At 36.0% G+C, this 26,128-nt stretch overlaps 3 protein-coding genes across 6 annotated transcripts; 1 reads left to right on the forward strand and 2 right to left on the reverse strand.

The window, feature by feature from the left end:
• The first annotated feature begins 5,966 nt into the window (after positions 1-5,966).
• Positions 5,967-9,568, forward strand: NLA (SPX (SYG1/Pho81/XPR1) domain-containing protein). Of its 3 annotated transcripts, XM_021424365.2 has the most exons (7): positions 6,206-6,347; positions 6,557-6,670; positions 7,079-7,323; positions 7,433-7,687; positions 8,245-8,382; positions 9,032-9,090; positions 9,315-9,568. In XM_021424365.2, exons 2-7 carry the CDS (start codon positions 6,652-6,654, stop codon positions 9,418-9,420), a joined length of 822 nt encoding a protein of 273 aa, XP_021280040.1. In that variant the 5' UTR covers positions 6,206-6,347; positions 6,557-6,651; the 3' UTR covers positions 9,421-9,568. The 3 variants fall into 3 exon arrangements, with proteins under 3 accessions (XP_021280037.1, XP_021280040.1, XP_021280039.1); XM_021424362.2 differs by lacking the exon at positions 6,557-6,670 and having other exon boundaries at positions 5,967-6,347; XM_021424364.2 differs by lacking the exon at positions 6,206-6,347 and having other exon boundaries at positions 6,354-6,670.
• Positions 9,569-9,819: 251 nt separating this feature from the next.
• On the reverse strand, positions 9,820-11,104 carry LOC110413520 (nucleolar-like protein). The gene is made up of 3 exons (XM_021424366.2): positions 10,652-11,104; positions 10,250-10,371; positions 9,820-10,161 (listed from the first exon to the last, which is right to left on the reverse strand). Exons 1-3 carry the CDS (start codon positions 10,992-10,994, stop codon positions 10,045-10,047), a joined length of 582 nt encoding a protein of 193 aa, XP_021280041.1. The 5' UTR covers positions 10,995-11,104; the 3' UTR covers positions 9,820-10,044.
• Positions 11,105-11,561: 457 nt separating this feature from the next.
• On the reverse strand, positions 11,562-20,496 carry ABCC4 (multidrug resistance-associated protein 4). 2 transcript variants are annotated; one of them, XM_021424360.2, is made up of 12 exons: positions 20,060-20,496; positions 17,092-19,278; positions 16,398-16,718; positions 15,739-15,825; positions 15,004-15,633; positions 14,641-14,805; positions 13,883-14,177; positions 13,155-13,369; positions 12,685-12,990; positions 12,436-12,499; positions 12,113-12,352; positions 11,562-11,917 (listed from the first exon to the last, which is right to left on the reverse strand). In XM_021424360.2, the coding sequence occupies exons 2-12, from the start codon at positions 19,195-19,197 to the stop codon at positions 11,817-11,819; spliced, it is 4,530 nt and encodes a 1,509-aa protein (XP_021280035.1). In that variant the 5' UTR covers positions 19,198-19,278; positions 20,060-20,496; the 3' UTR covers positions 11,562-11,816. The 2 variants fall into 2 exon arrangements, with proteins under 2 accessions (XP_021280035.1, XP_089639358.1); XM_089783232.1 differs by lacking the exon at positions 20,060-20,496 and adding an exon at positions 19,537-19,722.
• Positions 20,497-26,128: the final 5,632 nt, after the last annotated feature.

Consider the following 26,128-nt stretch of genomic DNA (forward strand, 5'->3'; position numbering starts at 1 on the left):
CTCAAACATTACCTCTCATCTCCCTATCGATCTCCCTCTTCTCTTTCCTTTTTTTGTAAATCATCGACTTTTGTTATTTTTACAAAAATTAAGAAAAAAATTTAAAATTTAAAATTATATTCAAATATTTTTTATTTTATTTTATTTTTTATCATTTTTTTGAAAACTCTCTTTATTGTTTGATATTAGTCAATTTATTGTTTGATATGACAATTATGTGATATTTATTTGTTCTTAACTTCTTTCTGGTATATATAATATTTGTTGATTATAATTGAAATAATTAGTCAACTATGTCAATAATTATTGAGATAAATTAAATAAAAATTAAAAAGTCAATATTTGCACTTGTTTGTAGTCATTTAGTTTTAAAGAATTTTTTTTAGATATAACAATAGGATACACTGCAAAAAAATTGAAATAGACTTTAATTCCTTTAGTAACAGGAATTGCAGAATCCCTATGTTGTATTTTTTAACAAAATAAATAACTCATTAAAAAATAATATATATATATATATATATAAGCTAAAACCTTTTTATTCATGAAAAGAAACTTTAGTAGTGAAGGCATCAAGACCTTGGTAGATGCATGGAATAAGTGTTGATGATTCCAATAGGAAAATAGGTTGTCAAATAAATGGACTAAACGTGATTTTTCTAACCCAATTGGATTCATTATTAATACCACATTGAGTTTTCTTCCTTATATGTAATGTTTATTTTATTTAACTCCAAAAGTCATAAATTTCAAATTAATCTTTAAAAAATGACAACAAATATTTTTTTATATTATTCTTTTATCTTTCAGCAATTCATAATATTATAAAAATAATAATATTTTTTTCACATTCATCTTTTTTTATTTGATTCAAATTTTTTCTCTTGATTTATTAAATACCTTTTATAGTAATTTTAATCAAAATTAAAGTTTATATAAGTCGTTTTGCTAAATAGTTTTTCTATAAAAAAAACTTATAAAAAGTAAATTTAACAAATAATTTAAACCTAATTTTAAAAGTTATTATTTTTCATAAAAGCTTGATAATAGATTTTAAACTAAAAAGAATCAGGCCAAACATGCTCATAATATAAAAGTTTATATATTGTTATTAGCTAATACGTTTTATTAGCTAAAGTTTGCTGACTGTTCATATTTAGTCACATGTTCCGTAATTCAATATTAAATACATAACAAAGTGATCAAAGACAAATAATTAATTCCTTGAAAACAAAATCTTCATTGGACGCTTGAATTATTTGAGGATAATTTGAAAATCTTCATACGCTACCTCTTCGTGTAAAGCTTGTGATTAGTATCAACTTGATCCTTGAGGGCTTGTAATCCTAACCATTAGTATTACCGTGGGAGTTATAATCTTGAGTTATCATTGTCTTTGAAGATCTTGAGTGAATTGAACTGATTTAGATCATTGTTTCTCATTACCACTACAAAATTTGTAAAGGGATCACAAGCAAACAAATGAAGAATTGCATTACTATCTAAAATAACACTTTTAAATCAAGTGTGGTAGATTAGGAATCTGGCCTTGTACTAACAGAGAGAATGGGAGGCTAGTAAGGGTCCTTGCCCCATTTCAAAAAAAAAAATTTAAAATTTCATAATATAGTTTTATATTTTTTAAAATTTTAGAAGTTTGTATTTATTATAATCTTTTTGTTTGATGAGATGTTTAACAGTAATTAATTAATAATTAATTTTAATGAATTTAGAAATTAAATAAAATTTATTGTAACATAATTATTTTTTAAATTTCATTGTTTTACTGTCAATTCATTTTTTATTTATCTTTTAGATACGAAATCTTGATTCTTTCACAGTGACTATGGGTCTGAAACTTTTGTAGTATTAGGTGCTGCAACTACAAGATTAGACTTGAAATAAAATGTGTTGCTATTCTCACATTGAAAATTGAACAAAGCATTGAATTGCAATTGAGTAGCCGACAATACCTAGTGGCTCTTCCACTCAAATTATGCGTCCTTTCGGACGCTTCATAAGGTAAAAAAGGCTGTTACTACTGAAAATTTTTTAAGTCATAATGATGAGAAATTGCTCAAAATAGACTTTGAATGGATTCACGACCATCCATCTACCTAGATCCCCGAGTCAAACTTGTATATACACCCGCACCAGTTTTGTGCCAAAAATTCGGACATTTTGCATCCATACCGAGATCATTCTCCAAACAGTAAAAACTCAGAAAACAAATTGGGAAAAAGCGAGTATGGAATTGTACAAACATCATGACCACTCTCAGACCAAGTCTATTTGATTTGAAGTTTTGGCAAATACTGTACAATTGATTGGCCAGCCACTTATCTCTTAATTAACCGATACGTCACGCTATATACAAAGCTAATAATTCACACAATGATCTTTAGACATGATTGGATAGAAACACGGTTAAATTAAAGTTTTATCAACTTCTTTATATTGGAAATTTGGAGGTGATAACGAATATCAGTCTTTTTATGAAAATTCTTTTTTTTTATCTTGTTACGTAATACTTATATACAATTTTATCTTTTTTTTTTTTGTTTGAATTGAGACAAAAGAACTTACATTAATAAGTTGAATTTGAATTTTTAATTAATTTTTATTAATGTGAATAATTAATTATTAGGGGTATTAAGACAACCAATTTATAATATTGCCCATACCTTCATCTACAATTTAATAAGTTGAGATCAAGCATGCATCCGTCTTTTATAAGGGTTTGAGTTAGTAATCATATGTGTCATGGTCGGTTGTTACAATTGCGTGGGCCATATCCAGAGGGAAACTCAATACACCCAACAATGAACCACCAATAATTAAATAAGAGCATATGAAAGAGTTACAGATGAAGTGAATTCTCCTTTTTTTTTTTAAGAAACAAATGATAAAATTAAGGGTGTGAATTCTCAAGATTATTGGAATAATTATAGCACGAAATTTGGGTGGTTTCCTTGGATAAAGCTTAGTACTAACTAATTTGGGAAATCAAAAGTTTTAGGCATTATTGGGAAACTCAAACTCAGTTAATTAACAGGATTGATTATTTGTTTTATCAAGAATGTGTGCGTACACAAACAAACATGAAAAGCGATTACAAAGTCAAATTATTCAGGCGAGAGAAGTGAAGGAAATTGAACTACCAAGAGCTGCTTATCTGTAGTTAAGATAAACATGAGCAAAAAAGCAAGGATCAGGAGTTCATGACTGTTTGCAACACGTAAAGTTTTCAAGCAGATCTTAATCACTCAAAGGCTGAAAGGCAGCAGAGAATTCCATGGGCGGAACCATTGTATTTGTAGACGACAGGCCATCTTTCTTGAGATTATCTTCACGTCCCTTTCCGTCTGCGGCGTTGTTTTAGCTTTGGCCTATGGCTCCTAAGCAATTTTGAGAATAACCAAGGGGTATTGTCGGCTACTTCTGTTTCTGTGGCTTTGGGGTGTGTGCCCCACGAGAGAGAAACTTTCACCCAATCTCGTGGGCGGATAACGCATTTCCACTTGGAAAAGCAGTGGACACTTGCCTTTAGCCCTTGGGGACTTTATGCAAAGACAAGATTTCGAATGGGACGGACTGGACCCCGCAATTTCCCCAACCAAAAGGCACGGAGGAAAAGAAAGATTTGGTGACTTTCTGCTGAAAGATTTGGTGACTTTCTGCTGAAAGTCTTTGGTGACTATTTTCTAATTTTAGTCTTGCCAATTTTCTTTATGTGATATTTTCAAATTTTATGGAGGAAAAAGGGGTTGGCCTGAGACATCCGTGGATTCAGACAGTCTATGGTTTGGTCCCGCCCTCTAGTATTGATGTTACTGAGGTGGCTGAGTAGTCCTCATCCCGGCGGTGACCATGACTGGATTGCTAATAGAAACTGACGTAGCATTTCACATGATTTTTGTTTCCGGTTCAACTTTACTCAGAATCTGCCCTTCTTATCAATACCAATACCAATACCAATCAGCTTCTTCTATCTGTGAATCTATTATCGATTCAGCAATATAAGATTAGGTAAATCACACGCGCTTATATATATAAATATCATGATTTTTTATTTTAAGTAATAATTTTAAAAATTTAAAAAAACTTTTACAATCAATTGTGGTTGCATTTTCACGTTGACAATTAGTTGTTATTTGGACAACAAACTCGCTTTCTTCCTCTTTTCCTCTTCCTTGTTTTCGAATACAAGAAAAAGGTTGCCCGAACAGTACAAGCATAACCAGCCAATACTCACTGGAGCATGAAAGCGCTCAGTAATTACTATTTAAGGAAGTTTGCCAGCAATGCCAAAAGAGGAACTTGTGCACGTTTCTGCTCAACTCTTAACCCACAGTTAAAGAGCGCTAAGCTTCCTTAAATAATTCAATCACTTTATTGACTTACTGGGTAAAGTTAGCTTTATGACCAGCTGCTCATTTGCCAAGTCACGTGACTTAAAATAGATAACATGATTGTGTAATTCTTGTCGTTAGTAGTAAATTTTGCTTGCTAGTATTCTCATTCATTAATTAACAACTTTTTATTATAGGAAAATAATAATAATGCTATTGATATATTTGTATATATAAGTTAGTTTTCTTTTTTGTTAGCATAAATAAAAGCAATTTAATTTCTAAATAAGAGAGCAATTGCTTCAAAAGTATATTAATAATATATCTAACCACTGAGCAATACATGTGCATAAAGTTTTCAAATTTTCATGTTTTTTTATAAATATTTTGGATTTTTAACTAATTACACTAACCGAGTTATTTATAGTTGGTTTCTTTCTTTAAAATTATTGGCTACATCATGTTGGGCTTTTCTTACTCTAATTTACCTCAGTAAATTAATTAATTTTGGGAGTGGGGTTGATTACTCAGAAATATATGTTTATGTTTTGATTATGTGTGTTGTTTGAGTGAGAGAGAACTCTCGGGTAATGAATTTTGGGTACATGAGGTTGAGAAATATTGATAATTGTAATATTGAGAGTTTGCTAGTGAAATTGTGAAATCTTTCCATAAGGAAAATCTGTGTGTTTTAAATATTTGGATATTTTCTTCTATTTGCTTGATTGGAATTTTTCATAACAAACGAATGACAAAGTACTATCATTGAAGTGCTAGACAAAAGAGGTAAGTACCATTTGTTTGATCTCTTACTCTTAAAATTAAATATGATGTATTGAATAAAAAATCTTCGTAAAGAGTTTATGATAAATTAAAATAAATTTATATGTTAAAATTCATCACAAATAAATAATGTTTGATAAAAAAAATTATATCTGTTGAAAATGAAGGGAGGAACATGCTTAAGGGCGTACTTAAACGAATTTAAAACATTGATTATTCAATTGTGGAGGTTAAATAATTAAAGAAGATAATACTTTTAATTAAAAGTTTTTGCTGAGAAATATGATGTCAAAATTACGCCATTGATGATTGATAAAGGCCTTTTAAGCATGAACCATGTGACAAGTTACAGAGCATGATAGATTGAAACGAATGGTGATTTTAGAAAAAGGGACAATGATTATGATAAGGGCAATAAAGGTTTCCAAAAATGTATATGGATTAATTGGAAGAATAACTAAATGAAATGATAAACGAGCCGTTTAATTAATTTTAAGTTGAGATCGTTTTGAATCAAGGTCTTTATTGATTTAAATTTTTAATTTTTTTAATTAAATTAAATACGATTGAGTTCAAGCTTAAATTTTCAAAAAGAATTATTTAATTTGAGTTAATTTTATCAGCTCTGCCGGCGAAAGGGCGTAAGGATTTATATCGTATTAGCGAAATTGGTAAAAACGAAGTGTCATGGCACTTGATTATCTACGCGGTACGAAACGAAACGTTCGTTTGAAGTAATCGAGAGATTTCCGAGAAAGTTGACTATTTCCCCCGTCATATTCACACTGTGTCACCATCCCCTGCTGCCCATTAAATACCTTTGCCAATTCGTTACTCTCTCTTTGCATTTTAAAAGAAAAGAGAGACAGAAAAAGCTGCCAAAAGATCAGATAGAAACTAAAACTGCTCAATCATCAGTTTCATGTCTCCTTAGATTGGCGTTGCAGACTTCTTCTTTCTATCTATGTTAGTCGATTGAAATAACCAGCGGCAACAATTTGTACTGGTATTGGTTTTTCAAGGATAATTATAATTAACCGATGAAGTTCTGCAAGAAATATCAGGAGTACATGCAAGGACAAGAGAAGAAACTACCTGGGGTTGGTTTCAAAAAGCTTAAGAAGATTTTGAAGAAGTGTAGGAGGGATTTTCAATCCAAGAAAGACGTTAATGGGGTTCTTGCCATCCAAACTTGTCCCCAGCATTGCCCAGGTATGAGACAAAAGTGTTTATGGAACATCTTTTTTTTCCTTTCCTTTTTTGGATGATTTTTCTGGTTAAATATTCCTAATTGTTTTTCGGGTTCTTTTCGTTCTTGTTTCCTTTTGCGGTGCTTCAATCCAGAAGGTGATAATGGCGGCCGGCCTTAGTTATATTTATGTGCTCTTTAATATATTTGCATGTTTTCTTGTGGGTTATAGTGACAGCTACCCATGATTTAAGCAATATAAATTGATTCTTTGGAGAAGATGCAGCCTTAAGTCCTTGACAACGCTATGTTATTAGCAGTTATACCATGGTTGGAGTTAATGGTGGTAAGTAGCAACTGATTTGTTAGACAAAATAAACAGGTTCATGACAGTACCATGTCATCTTTATCTTTTCCAGTGTGATACTTGTTATCTTTTGTTATTCCCTTCTTGATTTTTCCTTCTTTTTTTGATCTGGATATTTCTTTGCGCTTTAAATTTGGTGATTTGAAAGTGGAGTCCTTAGGGGAAAGAAAAATGCAAAGAAGAAAGGTTCTTAGCCCTGCAGAAGCTATTCATTTCTGGTTTATCTGCTTTGTCTATAATCTGATATAGTGATATTGAACAAAAAATAAGTTGTTACTTGAATCTTACGCATGTATGTCTGTGATACTGTTTCGTAATGTTATTTAAACCTTTTGTTCTCATCTGTCTATACTTATGACCTACTCCCTAATGGAAATTAATTTGCAGTGTGCGACGGGACCTTCTTCCCTTCCCTTCTAAAGGAAATGTCTGATGTAGTAGGCTGCTTCAATGAGCGTGCACAGAAATTGCTTGAGCTACATCTGGCTTCTGGCTTCAGGAAGTACTTCATTTGGTTCAAAGGCAAGCTGCAAGGAAGCCATGTTGCCTTGATTGAAGAAGGGAAGGACCTGGTTAACTATGCATTGATTAATGCTATTGCAATTCGGAAAATACTGAAGAAATATGATAAGGTATGTTTTTTTTACTGTGGAGAATGTGCACTTTTACTGTAATCCGGTGTGGTGGAAAAGATTCTATTCTAGTTCTGCTTAAGGTTATGTGCTTTCAAATGGAATGCAGGTTCATTACTCGAAACAAGGACAGGCGTTCAGGTCACAAGCACAGAGTATGCACATGGAAATCCTTCAATCACCATGGTTATGTGAGCTTATGGCTTTCCATATCAATTTGAGGGAAACCAAGGTCAAATCAGGGAAGACGCCTGCATTGTTTGAGGGCTGCCACCTTACAGTTAATGATGGCAAACCATCCCTGTCTTGTGAACTCTTTGATTCTGTCAAGCTTGATATTGAGTTGACTTGCTCTATATGTTTGGTAAGTAGAAAGATTTCAGCTCTTATAGCTGGACACTTTGTGTACCATCTCTCTATTAATCACCAAAATAATTTGCTCCCAAACAAAGTTTAGAAAAGCACATCACGGGGAATTACAGAAGTGAGTTTTAGAGTATGATCTTACAGTTTTCTAGCTGAAAGATTTGTCAAAAAAGGTATTACTAGAGGAAAATAAACAGTATAGAAACATTTTACATTATGAAACTTGCTAAACTAAGTAGTCGCTATTTGTAGTTTTTACACACATTCAGGCTAAGGTATAGAGCTTTGGTTTTAAAAAAGAGATCTAATGTTTTTGCTCCATGATATAGGATTCTGGATTTTAGTTGGACTTTGAAATATTAAACCCTTCAACATCAAAATCATTAAATCATAATGGAATGCTATCTAGAAATATATGGAGAGCATTTTCTTGGCATTTCAACAACATCCATAAAAGTTAAAGGAGAATTTAAGAGTAAGAAATTTTCTTATTTGGCTGCTTCATAGCTCTCTTCACTGATTCAAGGCATTTCTTTTTCTTCGTCAATGTAACAGGATACAGTATTTGATCCAGTATGCCTCACTTGTGGGCATATATTCTGCTACATGTGTGCTTGTTCGGCTGCTTCCGTGACTATTGTTGACAGACTAAAAGCAGCGGAGCGAAAAGAAAAATGTCCTCTATGTCGAGAGGTGAGTGTCTACGTCCCATAATTAGTTTCTGCTCTAACTTTCCTTTCTGTCTTTGTTCACTGCTCTTTTCATAACGGAGTAGCATGTAGTCTAATGCATAGATGTATTCCAATCTCATAAAGTGAACGGTTTTGTGTAGACTAAAGCTGTATTTATTCTGTAATCACATATGATGCTAGAACAACTAGTGTCCATCAAGAATTTATTACAATTTCTGAGCAGTATCTGAAGCTGACGTTAACACTACCACTCTAAGCCAAAGTTTCTGTATGTGATTGTACAATCTATAATAAATGAACTAATAGTGTGGTTTCCATAGCCCCTCTACCTCTTTCTTGTCATTTGAGATGAAAAAAGATTCTTGTGAGTATGTTTAGAAAGCACCTGCGTGCGTGGCCGTGTCATACTTCTGCTAGTTTACTCATATGCCATTCACAGGTATTGGAAATAACTAGGATCAAATCTCCTCTCTGTTGGCATCCCCATTCCCAAGTTTCTTGAGTGACAACTGACAAGTATATCTTCTCTTTGTATTGATTACGCACTGAGCAGCAATTAGCACCCTGAACCTTGAGAAGCATGTTCAACATTGTTACCATCAGAAGTAATTATTCTTCATTTTTGTAATTTATCTTTGTTCTGACTTCAGGCAGGAGTTTATGAAGGTGCTGTGCATTTGGATGAGCTTAGTATATTATTAAGGAGAAGGTATGTTCCTCTAGCTTTATTCATTCACCCCCTTCTTTCTTTAATCAGAACAATGGTTTCTTAACTAGGTTCCTTGTTTCATATTTTCTCAAATTATCTGTGGGAGGGGGAAGTTGCGTGTGGGAAGAGTGACAAATGAATATGTATCATTATGTGTTGCCCCTCTACTAGTGCTTTTGAACCCATTTCCAGGTTCTTACTCGGATGTTGCATTTTTTGAACAGCTGTCATGAACACTGGGAGCAGCGACTTAAGACAGAAAGAGTGGAGAGAGTTCGGCAGGCAAAGGAACACTGGGAATCCCAGTGTAGGGCATTCATTGGCGCATGATTAGGCAGTTGATTCTTTCCGGGTGTAAATCTGAAGATGTTTTTATTTTTAGTCGCATGTATTCCAAGTGTTCTATTTCCTATTGTAAATCTACATATCTTTCGAATGAACATTTAATACCAGCTGTCTAAGCTATTGGCATGACGTATATCTGCTTGCAGTTTCTGAATGTTTGTCGACATGAGACTATTCGCTATGAGATGCAATGAATCTGCGGATTCCCTCACAATTGGAATCGGGAAATGAGAAATTGAGAACTTGGGATTTCAATGGATGTTATTTGGATCGTTTTCACATTCCTTTCCAATTGAATTTGGAGGTTCACCAATTTCACCTCAGCTAACAACTCGATAGATATGCGCTTACGAAGTCAAAGCAGGGCAGGCTACCAACGAACCCTTCAAATAAAAAATCAGTAATTTTACTTCCTTGCCAAGTTGAGAATACAATGATCCAAATTGAAATTTGAGGGAGGGGAGGCTACAAGGATCACTGCCGATCCATACAACTTCGAACTAGAAATGAAGTAAAGGGCAAGACTATCCTCTCTTTTTTATATTTTATTTTTTACTTTTGCAATCTCCGGAGTCCTGAGAGATTGGCATGATACAAAACAAGACATTCTCAGCTGGGTAATATCAAAGGATTTTTATCTCCAAACATATGATATCTCTTGCATAATTTCTCCAGAGTTGCGACCGAATGCTGCATCTTGTTTAGTTTTGTATCCATGAACATTGCCTGGAAAAATAAAAGCATCGATAAGCAAGACTACCATCATAACAATTACTATTACGACATCAAATATAGGAAAGAAACACCATCCAACCTGGTAGTCATCGCCATATTTCTCAATCAGCCTGCCAATATGATGACGTTGCATAGTGGTCAATGGCTGTAAATGTGTGCTTTTTCCATCTCTTCGCTTCTTCCCTAGTGCTGTTTTTAAGTCTATGAAGACAAAGATACAGCATGTCAACAAAACAGTCCGAGAGAGAAACAGGCATAAAAGTAATGCAACCTTCTAGTTTTTTTTGCATCATTAGTCCTCAAAGGATAATAAAAGTTTTATAAAGCGAAATTTCTACAAGCAATTGCCAAAAACTTATGGTTTCATAATCATATTGAATTCATGGGTTTTTTTTCTTTTTTTACCCAAATACTCAAACCTAAACAGACCTCAAAATTGAAAGGCGGGAACAGTAGAGAAGTGAGAGGGGGCAAAACTGACCATCTTCTTCCAGATCGCTGCCGGAGTCAATTGGTTCGAGCTCATCGGCGGATTTATCGGAAGGCGGAGGATCAGGGACTTGAAGGGAATCGCTCTCGACGATATGAGAAGTACGAGAACGGACGCCGAGGAAGTTGGGGTTAGAAACGACGCCGAAGGACTTGTAGTTCTGGATGACGCTGGCCTTGTCGTCCCACTTGGAGTGGGCATCCTCGACCTCGACGAGGGAGCGGAGCTTTGGAGGGAGAGTGAAGGATGGCTTGAAGACGTGAGGGTTTTTTCTCGGGAGACCCACCTGCACCTTCGCACGAGATTGCTTGTATTTCCTTCTCGACCTCCCCATGGGATCGTTCTTGCTTCTTTCTCTCTGCGAATCGATAGCTAGGGTTTTTGCTGGGCTTTTGACATCAGTGTTTCATTCTTAACGATGTCGTTTCATGACGGCAATGGGAATGGTGGAGTTCTTGGTTTGGGCTCACGCCTGCCTTAAAAGAGGAAGTTGGGCTTCTTCAGAATCTCCAATGAGTAAAATAATCTTATATTTATTTCAAGTAAAACATTAAAAATAATTCAACTGTTAAAAAAATTTAAATAAATTTTAAAAATTTTACTTAATTCATCCAAATTTTTGTTTTTTATTTTCAATCAAATAATGCATCACTTATCATTTTGACTAATGACAGTTAGTAGTAATAGTTTATTTAACTCAAAATAACATGTAATAAGAAAATAAAAATTTATTTCAAATTTGTTAAAAACTATAAAAGTTCATTTCTAAATGAAACAGGGAAAGCATAACCCTTGAGAAGCAATCACTTGAAGTTTTTGTTTAGCAATATATTCGTTCACTGACAGAAGATCAATGATCTAATATAGAGAAGAAACCCATAAAAAGGAAGAAAAAGTAGTATACTAAAGAACTATATGCTTGTATTGCCTAAGAAATTAAATTACATCTTGTTAAATTTTGATTGTCAATAGCACATTCTTCAAGTTTCAGAAACATAATCCTACTATATCAAGGAACGCTAGGCTCTTTTACTTTTGGTACATCAACACTAGCTTGTCAACAATCAAATCAGCCAGCGGCAAAATCTCGAGTACAAGTCCTCCAGAAGATGTATTGACGTTAGCAGCAAAAGATGCAAGAGAGCAGATTCTTGGCTTATAGTCCAGCTGAGCGGTTGGCATATTCCTGAACCAGCGCTGCAAACAGGGTTGGCCTCTCCAGCAAGCGTGACGGTTTGTCAAATTCTTTTGCCCTTCCTGTGTTGTTAAGGACAGAAAAAGGAGCGTTAGCTATAAAATTCGTGACACAAGTTGTATCAATAAATGCTTGGGTTGAAGTCTAATTCATTCCGAGGAGAATTTCCCTTTCAGAACAAATTATAGCCAAATGAAGCTTGTCATGCTCATGCCAATGACCTGTGGGGTGAAAAAGTAACAGAAAGAAGCACAAACCTGCATCTACAACTAAAACCCGATCACAGTCCATGACTGTGGGTATTCTGTGAGCAATGCTGATAATTGTGCAGGCTGCAAAGTCCTCTCTGATGATCCTTTGGATTATAGCATCCGTTTGTGAATCAACTGATGCAGTTGCCTCGTCCATGAACAAAAGCCTGCTGTGCTTTAGCATAACCCTCCCCAAGCACAGAAGCTGCCTCTGCCCCACACTCCAATTGTCGCCATTATCAACCACTGAAAATCAAAAGGAAAGGATTTTGGTAATTCTCAGGCACTATTCCACTGAATGCACTTGGCAAAAACTGAGAATAACTTACCCAAAGAATCGAGTTTATCAGGTTTTGAAGCCACCACATCTTTAAGTTGGCAGCGCTCAAGGCTCTGCAAAAATAATTAAACTTCCATTGAGTGGAAACAACTTCTCCTAATATACATCTGGGTGTAGGGGAAACAGGAAAGAAAAATTGGAATAACAATTATCAAAAAAATAGAAAGAATGTTTGATTTTTGGCATCCATATATCTGACCCCAAATGGTATTGTTGTTGTTGAGACAACAAAGTTTACCTTCCATATCTCTTCATCTGAAAACTGTCCTACCGGATCAATGTTGCTTCTCACAGTTCCTTCAAAAAGGACAGGTTCTTGCGGAATGATCCCAAAGCGTGACCTAAGATCATGCAGTCCTAGCATGCAGATATCTATACCATCAATAATTATTCTTCCTCCTGTTGGTTCAACAAGTCTAAAGAAAACTTGGATTAAAGTTGACTTCCCACTCCCTGTCCGACCAACAACACCAATCTTCTCACCGCCTTTAATGCTCAGAGTAATGCCTTTAAGCACAAGAGGAGTGCTTGGACGGTACCTAACCTGTTTGCCAAAATCAAAACATCAGCATTACTTCAGTCCTGTAAAATCACTGGATATGCAGGTCTTCAGCAATATGCTTAAGGGTATTGTAGTATATTCATTCACTACAATGAAGCAGAAAGTATGTAAGAAGTTATAGCCAGGATAGTCTAAAAGACAGTTACCTGCAGGTCTTTGAGCTCAACATTGCCATGGGCAGGCCAATTTGGAGGGGGAAGACGGTCTTCAATATGCCATGCTGCTTCTGGCTGAATATTTGAAAACTGCTTTATTCTTTCAACGGAAACCATCCTATTTTCCACAAAGCAGCTCATATATATCGCCCAGAACAACACACTATTGAGCGACAACCCATATGAGAGAGATAACCCAACATTTTCTGCAATATGCAAAATAAGTCAAGTTTCTACCAGAAATATTATAAAAGAACTTTGATGGCACTAGTTGACATTATTTTACATGTAAGCCTCCTTTTAAGATGAGGTCTGACCCAACTAGAAACCTTTATTCTTGATTTCACTAGGCTAATGAACCATCTGTTAAACATGACAATATTGATTGTAGAAATGTAATTTAACCAGAAAATATCATACAATAAAGGGTTTAAACCATCCCCTAAATAATGAATATCAAACTGACGATCTTTTGATGGCCTTTGACTGAGTAAGGCATACAATATCAACAAATGATCACAAAGCAAGTGCTTCAGATGGTAAAATTCAAAAAGCTTTGTTGCATAAATGTTACAAAGTAGTGTGCATTCAGCTGCTTCACTTTACAGCTTTGTATCAGGAAAAATGACATATATTCAAGTGATCAAATGCTTTGTGTTTTCACATGGAAATCATTAAGAGATCTGGTCTCTGGAACTAGGATCGTAGCATACAATTACCTGGCTTTACGATGCTGCTGGGTAACAAGATCATAAACATGGTAGAAAGGCAGAGGACTACACTCCCAATAAGTTCCAAACGGAAGCCCAACCACTCATTGGATCCATTATTGTGGAAATCCAGGCGTAAATTGGAATTAACTCTGTTGACATTTTCCTGACAAAACTCATCCTCCTTTCTAAATGCACGAATTGTCATAACTCCAGAGATGCTTTCTGAGAAGTGATGGATGACAGGAGCTTTAGTGATTGAGTCAAGGCGAGTTAATTCACGAGATGACGCAAGGTAGTATCCCTGCAATTCAAGAGAAATAAATATCATCAAATGGACCTTCTATAATCTCTCGTGATGCAGAAATCAGGTTTTGACACCCATTAAAAGGTCAACTACGACAAAAGTGGATAGAATAACTACTGTTCCAAATACAAAGCAAGAAAATCTGCAAGCAAAAGGTCAACATTTAACCTTTTTTTTTTTATGGAACATTTAACCTATTTTGGTGAATGAGAACATGGTCATATCACATTTGGTCAACCGTTGAAGAGAATAGATGGTTGACATTTGAAGTAGAGACCCTTTAGAACGACTAAAAACATGCCTGGCTGGGCACATCCACTTAGGATAGGACAAAGATTTCTTTAAATCTGCAATTGGAGCAGTCATAATGCTTATTTCATGATCTTTGTCCTATAAGATGTTAGATTGTAATAAACGAAGTGACAAATGCTGAAAAGTATGTGAGATGTAAGATCCATACCCGATACCAGTAATTCAGCCAAGCAAGTGGAATTATCAAGAATATTGTGGGCCAAGCATATTGACATGTGATAATGAAGATACTGAGAAGTGTAATGTACATAGCAATAGTAATCCCCATAATGAATGGGACGAAGATATCAACGTTGGTCTGATCAGTTGATGCCTGTGGATTAAAGAAAGAAGGAATCTGTCAGTCCTAAGATACCATACCATTCCAACCACTTGTTTCTTGGAAATATGACTCCACTTGTTTCTTTTCACTTTCATTTTTTGGGCAATAAAATAGAAAAGATAGTAAGAATATGCATATACAGGCATGCTATGATGAGAAAGTGCCACAGTTCACCCTTTGAAACCTTACCCGACTTAAAATTCTTCCTGAAGGCGTGGTATCAAAAAAGGACATAGGGGCGTGCAAGATGCTTTGAAGAATATGCCTGAAAAAGATTTGGGCTGTCTTGAGCCCCATAAGTGTAACAAAAAAGGCTCTGAACACAATCAGCACAACTGACACAGCTGCTATGATGGCATAAACAGAAATGAAACGTGAAGGGTTGAACAAAATTGCATGTTCAGCTGATGTTTCATATGACAGCCAATAATCACCAGCCATTAGAGAAGCTTGCCATGACAGAGATAATAACAATGCTGCTGCTACTCCCCACCAGCCAAAAGCCTCAGTGCAGTACATTTTATACACATGCAAGCTGACTTTACCAGTTTCCCTCTCTTCATCTTTGATTAGCCTAGAATCTCCATTGTCAGTTTTTGGGTGGTCTTGCGACCTAGTTTGACCATTTGCACCCCCAAGGTTGAAAACACCCAGAGCAGATTTTGATGTTTTGGGGGAATTTTCACCAGGCATGGTGTTGCCTGCTTCTACAAGTTCCATGGCTGTTTCATGTGCAGCTACTAGAGCTCCAAAATCCATGCCAGAGTCTAGTAAATTATTATACTTTCCGGATTGTACTATCATCCCATCTCGCATCACCTGGAATTTACACATGATTTTTTTAGAAACATAGATATTCTTGTACATGAATACAAATGCATGCTTGTGACTTTTCCAGAAAACAGATGATACATGTCTACTTACCAAGATCAGATCAACATTATGCAAGAAGTCTACTTGATGGGTTACAAGCAAAATAGTCTTATCTTTGAGGGCCCCTCTCACACATTCCTGCAGATAAAGCAGATAAATAAATATAGCAAGATTTCATAAGCAACTACTTGCTATTCTTGTAATTTTCTCATATATACAGTATATTGAAATACTACATAACTTGACTTCCTATTCTAATCAAATATAACTTTCTGATAAGCTAATCTGAAGCAGATATGGGACTTATCTATGGAAACCATATTTGCAGCTTTAGGCATATGGGTAATTTGGCAGCAAATTTAAGCATTCCTAAACATCACTCAAAGAAGAACGTGAAATGTTTATTGGCGGTAACACTTGGAAACAAGAAAGACTGCTTTTTTTTCCAAAAAAAATAAAAGAAAGACTTTCTCATCTATTTGGCATAGGTATATTGCCTTTAAATGGATTTCACATTGTTCTCAAGATATTAGGGATTGAGATTTAGCATATTGATTTATCATTTTCACTCATTATCTGTTGATAATATGCAGATTATGCTTTTATATGACAAGCTATCTAATAAACTTCTGAGAACTTATACAATCAAAGGATACATCATTTTTTTTCAAGAATTGCAAAGCTTGTAAAGGACCAGATAATAATGTCACCTTAAATATGTCTGTCCCTGTATGAGCATCGACAGCACTAAAGACATCATCAAGAAGGTAGATATCACAATCCTGGTAAACAGCTCTAGCAAGTTGCACTCTTTGCTTCTGGCCACCACTGAGGTTAATTCCACGTTCTCCAATTTCAGTCTGATCACCAAACTCCATCATTTCCAAGTCTTTCTCCAAACAACAAACCCTTATAACTTCCCTGTATTTCTCCCTGTTCATTGGCAAACCAAATAGGATATTCTCTTGAATTGTCCCATTCTGAATCCAAGATGTTTGAGCTACATATGCAGTTGTCCCACAAAGCTTAACCTGTTGCGGAAACAGCAAGAATTTTATTTAACAATCATTCATTAGTCTATTGCATTGTTTTTGCGGTGTTATTGCATCTTAAACAACCAAGAACTGAGTGAAATTTGAGATGTATAACTATCAGAAGACCACAAAAATAAATGAATTGGTCCCCTTAATATTCCAATATGAATACTAGAAGCAATTTTAGAGCAAAATGAGAAAAATACATAAATTAGGCAAATCCCATTAAGAACTAACCTTGGTATTAGAAAAAAAAAAAGTATGTACAACCAACTATCATGAAATGCAAACATTTTGATCAACAAAATCTGAGCACAATGCATAAACAATGAAGAAAGGAAAGACACAGATTCCTTCTCAGACTTCATACCTTTCCTGATATTTTGTGCATCTCACCAAGAATTGAAGCCAAGAGAGAAGACTTTCCAGATCCCACAGTCCCAACTATAGCGGTAAGCTCCCCTTTCTTGACCTCTAAACTAATCTTTTTCAGAACCTCCTCTCCATATTCATCATCCCAGCTAAACACTCCATTCTTAACTTCCACAGCAATTCCACCATCACAGCCCTCCTGTCTCTCCACTGATGAATCTACCAATTCTTTGCTCATCATGAAAGTATCTAATCTCCCCAATGATATCATTGCTTGTGAAAGTGAGATCATGGACTGTGGGAAGGCCCTGATGGGCTCCTGCAAGATCTTAAAGATAGTTGTTGTTGTGAACACTACCCCTGCATCAAGTCTCACTCCTAAAAAAAGTGCGGTCCCAAATGTGAGGGTTGATATCAGTAATGGCGTTGACCACATTACTATGATATTCCCAGAGATTGAATACAAGAATTTGCTTAGCCATCCAAACTCTGTTTCACGGAAAGATTGGATTCTTTTATTAAAGTGTTCTTCCCACGCCTGGAACTTGATAACCCGCATGTAATTAAGCATTTCATTTGTTGCCTTCATTCTCAAGTCACGATTCTTCATCACATTGAATTGAAAACGGTTGTTCCTTCTGGTTCCCATTACTACAAAGACAAGAACACCTAGAAGCCCAAGCACAGCCGTGACCATTGAAGCACCAAGGTACCTGTACAAAAGCACCAAGGCAACAGCAACTTGCAAAGGAGTCAACCAAATAGAATGGAGCTGTAACATCATATCAGAGAGCTGTTGAGCATCAACAGCCATGTAATTCACAATCTGTCCAACCCCATGAGCCTGACGCGCAGAGCAGGTTAATTTCAATCCTTTCTTGTATAAAGAAGTAATAAGAGTGCAGCGAATGAGCATTCCAAGTTTTTGAGAGTTGAAGTTAAATTGGTGAGTGCTCAACACTTCGACAAACTTAGCAGCAAGGAGAATCAATATAAGGTAATATCCTTCATAAGCAGAGCTTCTTTTCCCTGCTGTGTAATCGACAAAACTTTGGATTAGAACAGGACCAACATACATAACGCAGAGCCGCACGATTGCAAGGAATGCAGTGAAGGCAATTTCCTTCCAAAAGCACCGTAGCAATGTAGTTCGAACAGGGTGCTCGGATTTTTCGTGAGGTTTTGGCCAATTCACTTCAAACAGCTTTGACATCTTCTCGGCCCTATGTTCTGGTGAAAGACTTGGAACTTCATCTATCTTGAGAGGGGATTTATAGCCTTTTCTCAACAGAGGATTCATCCAGAGCCAAAAGGCCTTTGATATTACAGAAGCTGAAGCAAAGCCGCTCACTTTGGATTTGCTCAAAAGCGGTTCATACGACTTGGTTTCTTCTTCATCCATTGCTGCCTCGGGTTCCCTGGTCACTGTTATACCAGTTGAACCTCTAATAGCAACAACAAGAAAAACAACTGACAATGGAAAAGAAATCAGCGAAACTATATCATCCAACCTCAAATTCTGATCCTGATTTGTTTCAACAGACACCATACGAATGATCCCAGAAGCTGTAAACAGTGAAATGATGACAAAATTCGCAATCCAATAAATTCGGAGAGAGAGAGGGTGGTTAACAGCCTCAAATCTCTTCTCATGGATGATTAAGATTGCAATCACCGCATGAGTTATGGCTTGAACTAGCCAAAATATTCCATCAAATTGTTTCAATGGTTTCTGGCTGCTTCTACAAAATGTAAGGATGCAGATAATGGTGTAACAAAGCGCCAGGACAACCGTTAAAATCCAAGATAGTTTGAACCACATGGTAGTTCTGGGAAGGACCCTGTTGGTTCTTATCAGAGGCTTGTCGATGTCAGAGCTGCCATGGTTGTTGCCTGCGAATCTAGAATAGAGCTTGTGAACCGCAAAGCAAAGTAGAGTGAGCAAGAACAAGAGATCAACAGCAGAAAAAAGAGCTCTCTGAGGACATGGAGAGAGGAAGATGAATCTCAGCCATTGGAATACAACAGGAATGGATGTCTCCCTGGAGGATTGAATCACAGAGGTTGAACATGAGAGCGAAGTAATCCAAGTAGCGGAAGACATCCTCACTCAATTTGACGTGAACGTCTACAAAAATCACCCTTCTACGAGCTCGATTCCAATGAATATACTTCCTTCCATTCCCTGCACAAAAACACCAACATATTACTATGTAATATGTACATACCGTAATAAAGGAATATGATCCAAAAAGATAAGACAAGACGAAAGCAGTGAAAAGGTTCAAGAATGAAAAGGTGATGGTGATCAAGTTAAAGTCCTCAAAAGGCAAAATCATACAATATTTGCCAAAAAGAGCTGACAGGGAAAATGGAAGTAAAACATCAAATCAACTCCAATTTTTTGCTTCACTGGATGGAAAACGAGAGTCTGGAGAAGTACCTTCAAGCTTTTAAGCATTCACAATCAACTTTCACGTGAGGCCAGGAAAAAAAAGAAGGGCAGAAGGAAAAGGTTTTAGGATCAAGAGGGACACAGTAATAGCCTGGCCTCTACGTGAACGAGCCTAAAAACTTAAGGCCCACGAAGGTCTAAAAACTTTGAAGCGGGTATGGTCAACAGAAAAATAAATACATCGACTGCGAAGACAGATTCCTTGCTCTGAAAATAAAAATAATAAATACGGAATACACAGCTGAGATGAATTAAAGGAAAAATACAACTAAGATAGTAATTTGATAAAGAGTCATGTCAATACAAAAAATGAAGAAACGTTAAACAAAACAGGGTTTTCTTTAAAAAGAAATCAATGAAAACCAGTGAAATAAAAGTAAGTAACAAATCCCTTTTAAAAGCAATGTAAAGCGATAAAACTTTTATGGAAAAGGAAGAAACCAATCCAAAGCGGACCAAAATGATCACAAAACAGTGGCATGCAAAACAAAGAAGAAGCATAGAACCAAACCTGGAACGCAGTTTCACCAAAAGAAACAAAGAAAAAAGAAAGAAAAGCCAAACTGAACGTTGCTGCGAGCTTCAGAAGAGAGTTCAGAGAATTTGCACCATGAAACTACAAAAAGACATCCAACCAAGCCAAGTATTTACTTGACATCCGTTCCACAGGTTTCAAAGGCGCACAAAGATTCTTTCACAGAAACCAAATAACCTTTTGCAGATAAGAAAACCGAACGTCTATAAAACGAGGAAAGAGCAGAGATTTTGCTGTTTTATTCGCTGGCCTTTTGTTGACAATTTGGCATTACTACCCGAATTAAAGTTTTTGTTTCCCTGGACAAAAATCAACGTTAGCTCCCCATAAAAAACGTGGACGTGTAGGTTAATCGCTATTCGGTGCTGACAGATTGAGACCTTTGGTCCTGATTTTTAATTATTTTTATTTTTACTTTGTTCACGCCTTTTGGCTGCATGTTATTTATTAAACCGGTATTTACGTTTTCTAGCCCCACGTGCGTCGTCACGCGCGTGGAGTCACTTCCCAGTTGGAATTCGCCTTAAGTTGGGCGGAGGGATGAGTGACGATGGTCTTAGTGACCGGGTTTTATTGGGGATTGGTCCATGTTTAGCGTTAAATCGCACGGTGATCATAAATTCGGTTCGGTGATCATAAATTCGGTTCAGTGATCAGAACCGTTGCCCACCCCTGTCGAGCGGGTTTTGTTGGGACCCGTCCATCATTAATGAATCACCCATCAAATCACAAGATGATCATAAATTGGGTTCACACCCTGTCCACTGCTTCCGCGCACAGCCGAAACGTAAGTTGACTGACTTGATTTTTGGACTGTCAAGTCTAAGCGCGTATCTATAGAAGACAATATTCAATGACAAAAGTGGAAGAAAACAATTTGAATTGCCACCGGGGTTTTGGCTTGTTAGCGGGGGAGGAGAGTGACCCTAATGCATTTATTGCTAACCGCCTTCTATCTTTGTCAAGAATACATTTCTGTAGGATTACCAAAGTATGAGCTCATATAGTATAATATGTACAAAATTAAAAAACAAAATGCAAATGATTATCTACCTTCATCTTTCGAACGGCCGAGGGCATGCGGTTAAATAGGAAAATAAAACAACTGCATTAATTCTTTCCACCAAAGACAAACAAAACAACTAATCACAAGCATAACGTCTCTTAAAATAAAAAAACAGTAGTAATTTTAAAGGTTATACATGTTTTATTTGGGCCGTCAAAGTCAAGAAGCAACTAAAGGAAATTTCCTGATATGGTGAGAAATTCATGCAGGAACAGCTCAGCCTGAAATCTTTGGGTCGTAAATTATGTTGCCTCCCCATCCCTATTATTTTCTTACCAAAAACCCCATTCCTCATCAATCAGGGCTGAATAATCCACCAATTGACTCTCAACATTATTTGATTTAAAATGCTTCATTCCTGGCACGTGGGTTCGAAATATAAGAAATTAAACAAAACAAAAAAAATAATCATACTAGTAAATTGTACTTGTGAAGACATATGAATGTGAAACTACAAAAAAGGTCCGCAAATGGTCACTGATTTCCAAAATAGACTGAGAAAGCACCCTGCACTACTTTTTCTTGTTTACCACCTCCCAATACAATACATCATAGAAGGAAGAAACGTGAAGAAAAAAAATTTTGTGGGTGGATTTTTTTGGAGTGGTTAACTGTCTAACTTTATGTCTTTCACTATATTATTATTAACAACTATTGTCTATTGACCAAGTCTAACGTTTGTCTCTTGCTTCACATTCTACGTTAGGTGTCTTGAATCAATTTTATATTGAAGTATGATAAGATAAATTGAGTTTTTTTTACTCATAAGAGAAATGTCTCTCTTTTAAATATTATAATAGCTCATAGTAATACTTTTAAAAATATTTATTAAGTTTTTATAAAAAAAGATTTTTTTTATAAAAAATATCTTCATTTCAAGCGTTATAATGACTATTGATAGGATATGTGTAAAATATCATAAACTCTTTATAAAGGGTAAACAGTTAGCGAATTGTTAGGCTGCCTTACTAATAAAAGTATATTTGTAACGAATCATCTAAGGCTGTCTCTATGGCTTGACGATGGTGTGTCTTGATCCCTTTATAAATAATTTCATATTAATAAAATATTTTTTTTATGACTCAGTGGTTACATATATGACATTCGGTATGCTTTCTGATTTTGATGCGGGTTCTGTTAGTCTGATTTTGTTGCTATTGTTGATGTTTGATCAGATATAACTGAGTATTGCCTAACTTACGTGAAAGCGTCCATTCAAGTGCCGCATGGACTATCGTATACTTAGGCGAAGGAGCGTGATTCTTGACAGTTGGTATTAAAGCACAGACGAGACGTGCTAATCTAAAGTGCAAAAAAAAAAATGACCACGTGGAGTACACCAGAGGACCATCAAAGGATTGATGAGCTAGAGACCGTGGTAGTCGCAATACAAGCTCAAAAGGTTTTGTGCGAATGAATAGATGAAATTGAGATAGTCCCGCGAAAACTGTTCGAGATAATTAATACCCTGAGTGATGAGACCAGGGATGCACTGAGCACTCTCGAAGGTAAGATTGGAGAATTGAAAGTTAGGTAAATCTTTTGGTTATTGATAAAGGTAATGCCAAGGGAAGTTTAGGAGATCGAGGGAAAAGAGCCAAAGTATTGGAACCCAAGCGATACGAAAATGTTAGAGATGTTAAGGAGTCAAAGAACTTCTTTTTTCATATAGAGTAATATTTTTGAGCTTTGCACATGGAGTTAGAGGAGGATAAAGTGGCGATAGCTTCAATGTATCTTGCAGGAGACGCAAAGTTATGGTGGCATTCCCAAATTCATCGATCGTGAATGTCGTATCAACTCTTAGGTAGCCCTAAAATAGGAATTGAAGAACTAGTTTTTCCTTGAGAATGTTGAGTATATGGCACGATGGAAGTTGTTAGAGTTGTCACAAATAGGATCAGTGCAGGAGTTTCGTTAGGAACTTCTCTACTTTAATGTTAAATATCAGGGATATGATTGAAAAAGATAGACTATATTATTTTTTCAAGGGTTTGAAACCATGGGTGAGGATGGAGTTACAACGACAGAGGGTACAAGATGTGACTCCAGCAATGGCAGTTGCTGAGCACCTTACTGATTATAGTAAATACTCTAACAAAATGAAAGATCCTCCATCTATGTCTAGTAGCTCTAACTCAAACAATGGGGTAAAATTTCCTAGAGTAAGCAACCCCTCAAGTGGGGGAGGCAATAAGAGATCACTTGCTAAAGACTCACCCTAACTGAGAATAAACAAGCCATGAAACTTTAAGCCACGACCACCGATATCTTGTTTTCTATGCAAAGAATCTTATCAAGTAACTGACTGTCCTCACCAAGCATTTCTTAGTGCGATATGCACTATCAATGTTGAGACATCCCCACTCTACATCACAGTCAAAGGAGCCAAAGAAGAGCCAGCACCAATGGGTTCTATTCGTTTCCTCAACGCCTTACAAGCATAACTAGAAAAGATGGAGAAAGAGCCCCAACGAGGTTCAATGTATGTAGAGGTTTTATTGAGTTAGAAAAGTACCAAAACCATGCTCGATAAGAGGGTCTCAGACACTTTCATCAACTTGAGAGAGGCAAAAAGGTATGATCTTAAAGTTGAGAAGGACTTTGGACAGATAAAAGTAGTTGACTTGCCAACTTTAGCTATCATCTAAAACGTAAAAATTAAGATTGACTCTTAAGGATTGAAGGTAAACTTGACTATAGTCACTATAAATGACTTTGATTTTGTCTTAAGCTTGGATTTTATGACAAAAGCATAAGCCATCCCTTTCCCTACTGCAAGTTGTTTAATGTTTTTTAAGAACAATCATGTGTGGTACAGGCCAAAATCCTACCTAAAAGCGAAAAGAAGATGATATCGGTTATACAGTTTAAGAAAGAGATCAAGAAAAGTGAGCCCTCTTACGTGGTTGTGCCCATCTACAAAAACGAAGATGATAGAAATCTAATACCTGTAGAAGTGAAATTGATTTTGGAAGAATTTCAAGATATGATGCTAGGACAACTACCAAGGGTCCTATCGCCTAGACGAGCTGTCGATCACGACATATAATTACTTTCAAGAGTCAAGCCACCTGCAAAAAAGTTATACAAAATGGCTCCCCTAGAGTTAGCAGAGCTAAGAAAACAATTAGACTAGCTGATTCAAGCCAGATTCATCCAACAATCAAAAGCACCTTTTGGAGCCTTAGTACTTTTTTAGAAGAAGCAAGATAGGAGTTTACGATTATACGTGGATTATCGAGCTTTGAATAAAGTCATAATTAATAATAAATATCCTATCCTTGTTATAGCAGATCTCTTTGACCAGCTAAGTAGTGTAAAGTACTTCTCCAAACTAGATTTGAGATTGGGTTACCATCAAGTAAGAGTAGCTGAGGGAGATGTGTTGAAAACCACCAACGTAATGCGATATAATGCATTTGAATTTCTTGTTATGCCTTTTGGACTAACCAATGCTTCTGCTACCTTTTGCACACTAATGAACCAGATGTTTCATGATTATTTGGATAAGTTCATGGTAATCTACTTATACGATATTATGGTGTATAGTTCGACCTTAGAGAAACATCAACAGCACTTGTAGTAGGTCTTCCAAAAGCTACACGATAACCAATTATATGTAAAATGGGAGAAATATACATTCACTCAAACCCAAATCTAGTTTCTTGGCCACATAATTGAATAAGGACACATCTGAATGGACATGCAAAAGGTAAAGGTTATCAAAGAATAAGCCACCCCTAAGAATATAACTAATCTTCATTCTTTCTTAGGGTTAACCAATTACTATCGGATGTTTGTGGAAGGATATTTAAGAAGAACAGTAGCATTGACAAAATTGTTAAAAAAAAGATAGAAATGGAGCTAGACATTGTAGTGCCAAGAAGGTTTCGAAGGTTTAAAGGACACGATGATGACGGATCTTGTGTTATCACACCCCGATATTGCAAAGCCCTTTGAAGTACAAACGGATGCATCAGTTGAAGGAGCGTTGCTACAAGAAAGACACCCGATTGGGTTTGAAAGTCGAAAGTTGAATGAAGTTGAGAGAAAATAGACGACACAGGAGAAAAAACTACTTACAGTGATTCATTGTTTACGGGCCTAGCAACACTACTTGCTAACATCACAATTCATGGTTAAGACCAATAATACTACCATAAGTCACTTCTACACATAGCCAAAACTTACAACTAAACAGACAAGATGGCAAGAGTTCTTAGTCAACTTTGATTACTCTTTCGAGCATAAAGCTAGAAAAGTGAACTGTGTGGCAGACGCCTTTAATAGGAAAGCAAAATTTAGAGCTTTAAGGGTAATCATGCCAATAACAGTTAGCAAAATGACCACAAATATCCATAATCTGATTGAAAAAAATTTACATCGAGACCCCCAAGCAATGGCCACTAGGAAATTAGTGGAAAGAAGAAAGTCAAAATACTGTTAAGTGAAAAATGAACTCCTATTAATGAAAGGACCACACATATTTGTTCTAAGAGTGGGAGAGCTTAGGCAGAAACTAATGCTAGAATGCCACGACACTCATTGGACAAGACGTTCAAGTTGGTAACGGACTGTTGCACTATTGAAATAGGGTTACTATTGGCCTCATATGAGATAGGATATGATGGATTATGCAAAGACGTGCCTCATTTGTGAACAGGACAAAATAGATAGACAGAGATTGACATGAATGCTCGAACCTCTACCAATGCCTACCAAACCCTGGGAAAGTATTTCTTTAGACTTTATTATAGGACTTCCTAAAGTGGGCGATATGATAGCAATCTTGATAGTGGTAGATTGATTTTCCAAGTACACGACGTTCATGATAGTACAAAAGTTTGGCTCTACAGAAGAAATAGCCCCCACCATTTTTAAACATGTGATCAAATATTGGGGTGTTCTAAAAAGGATTATCAACGATAGAGAACCAAGGTTTACTAATTTTTTCTAAAAAGAGCTACTTAAGCTAT

This window comes from Theobroma umbraticum, unplaced genomic scaffold, assembly GCF_002168275.2.
Source record: "Theobroma umbraticum cultivar Fairchild unplaced genomic scaffold, ASM216827v3 scaffold_4.1, whole genome shotgun sequence".
Taxonomy (NCBI): Eukaryota; Viridiplantae; Streptophyta; class Magnoliopsida; order Malvales; family Malvaceae; genus Theobroma; species Theobroma umbraticum.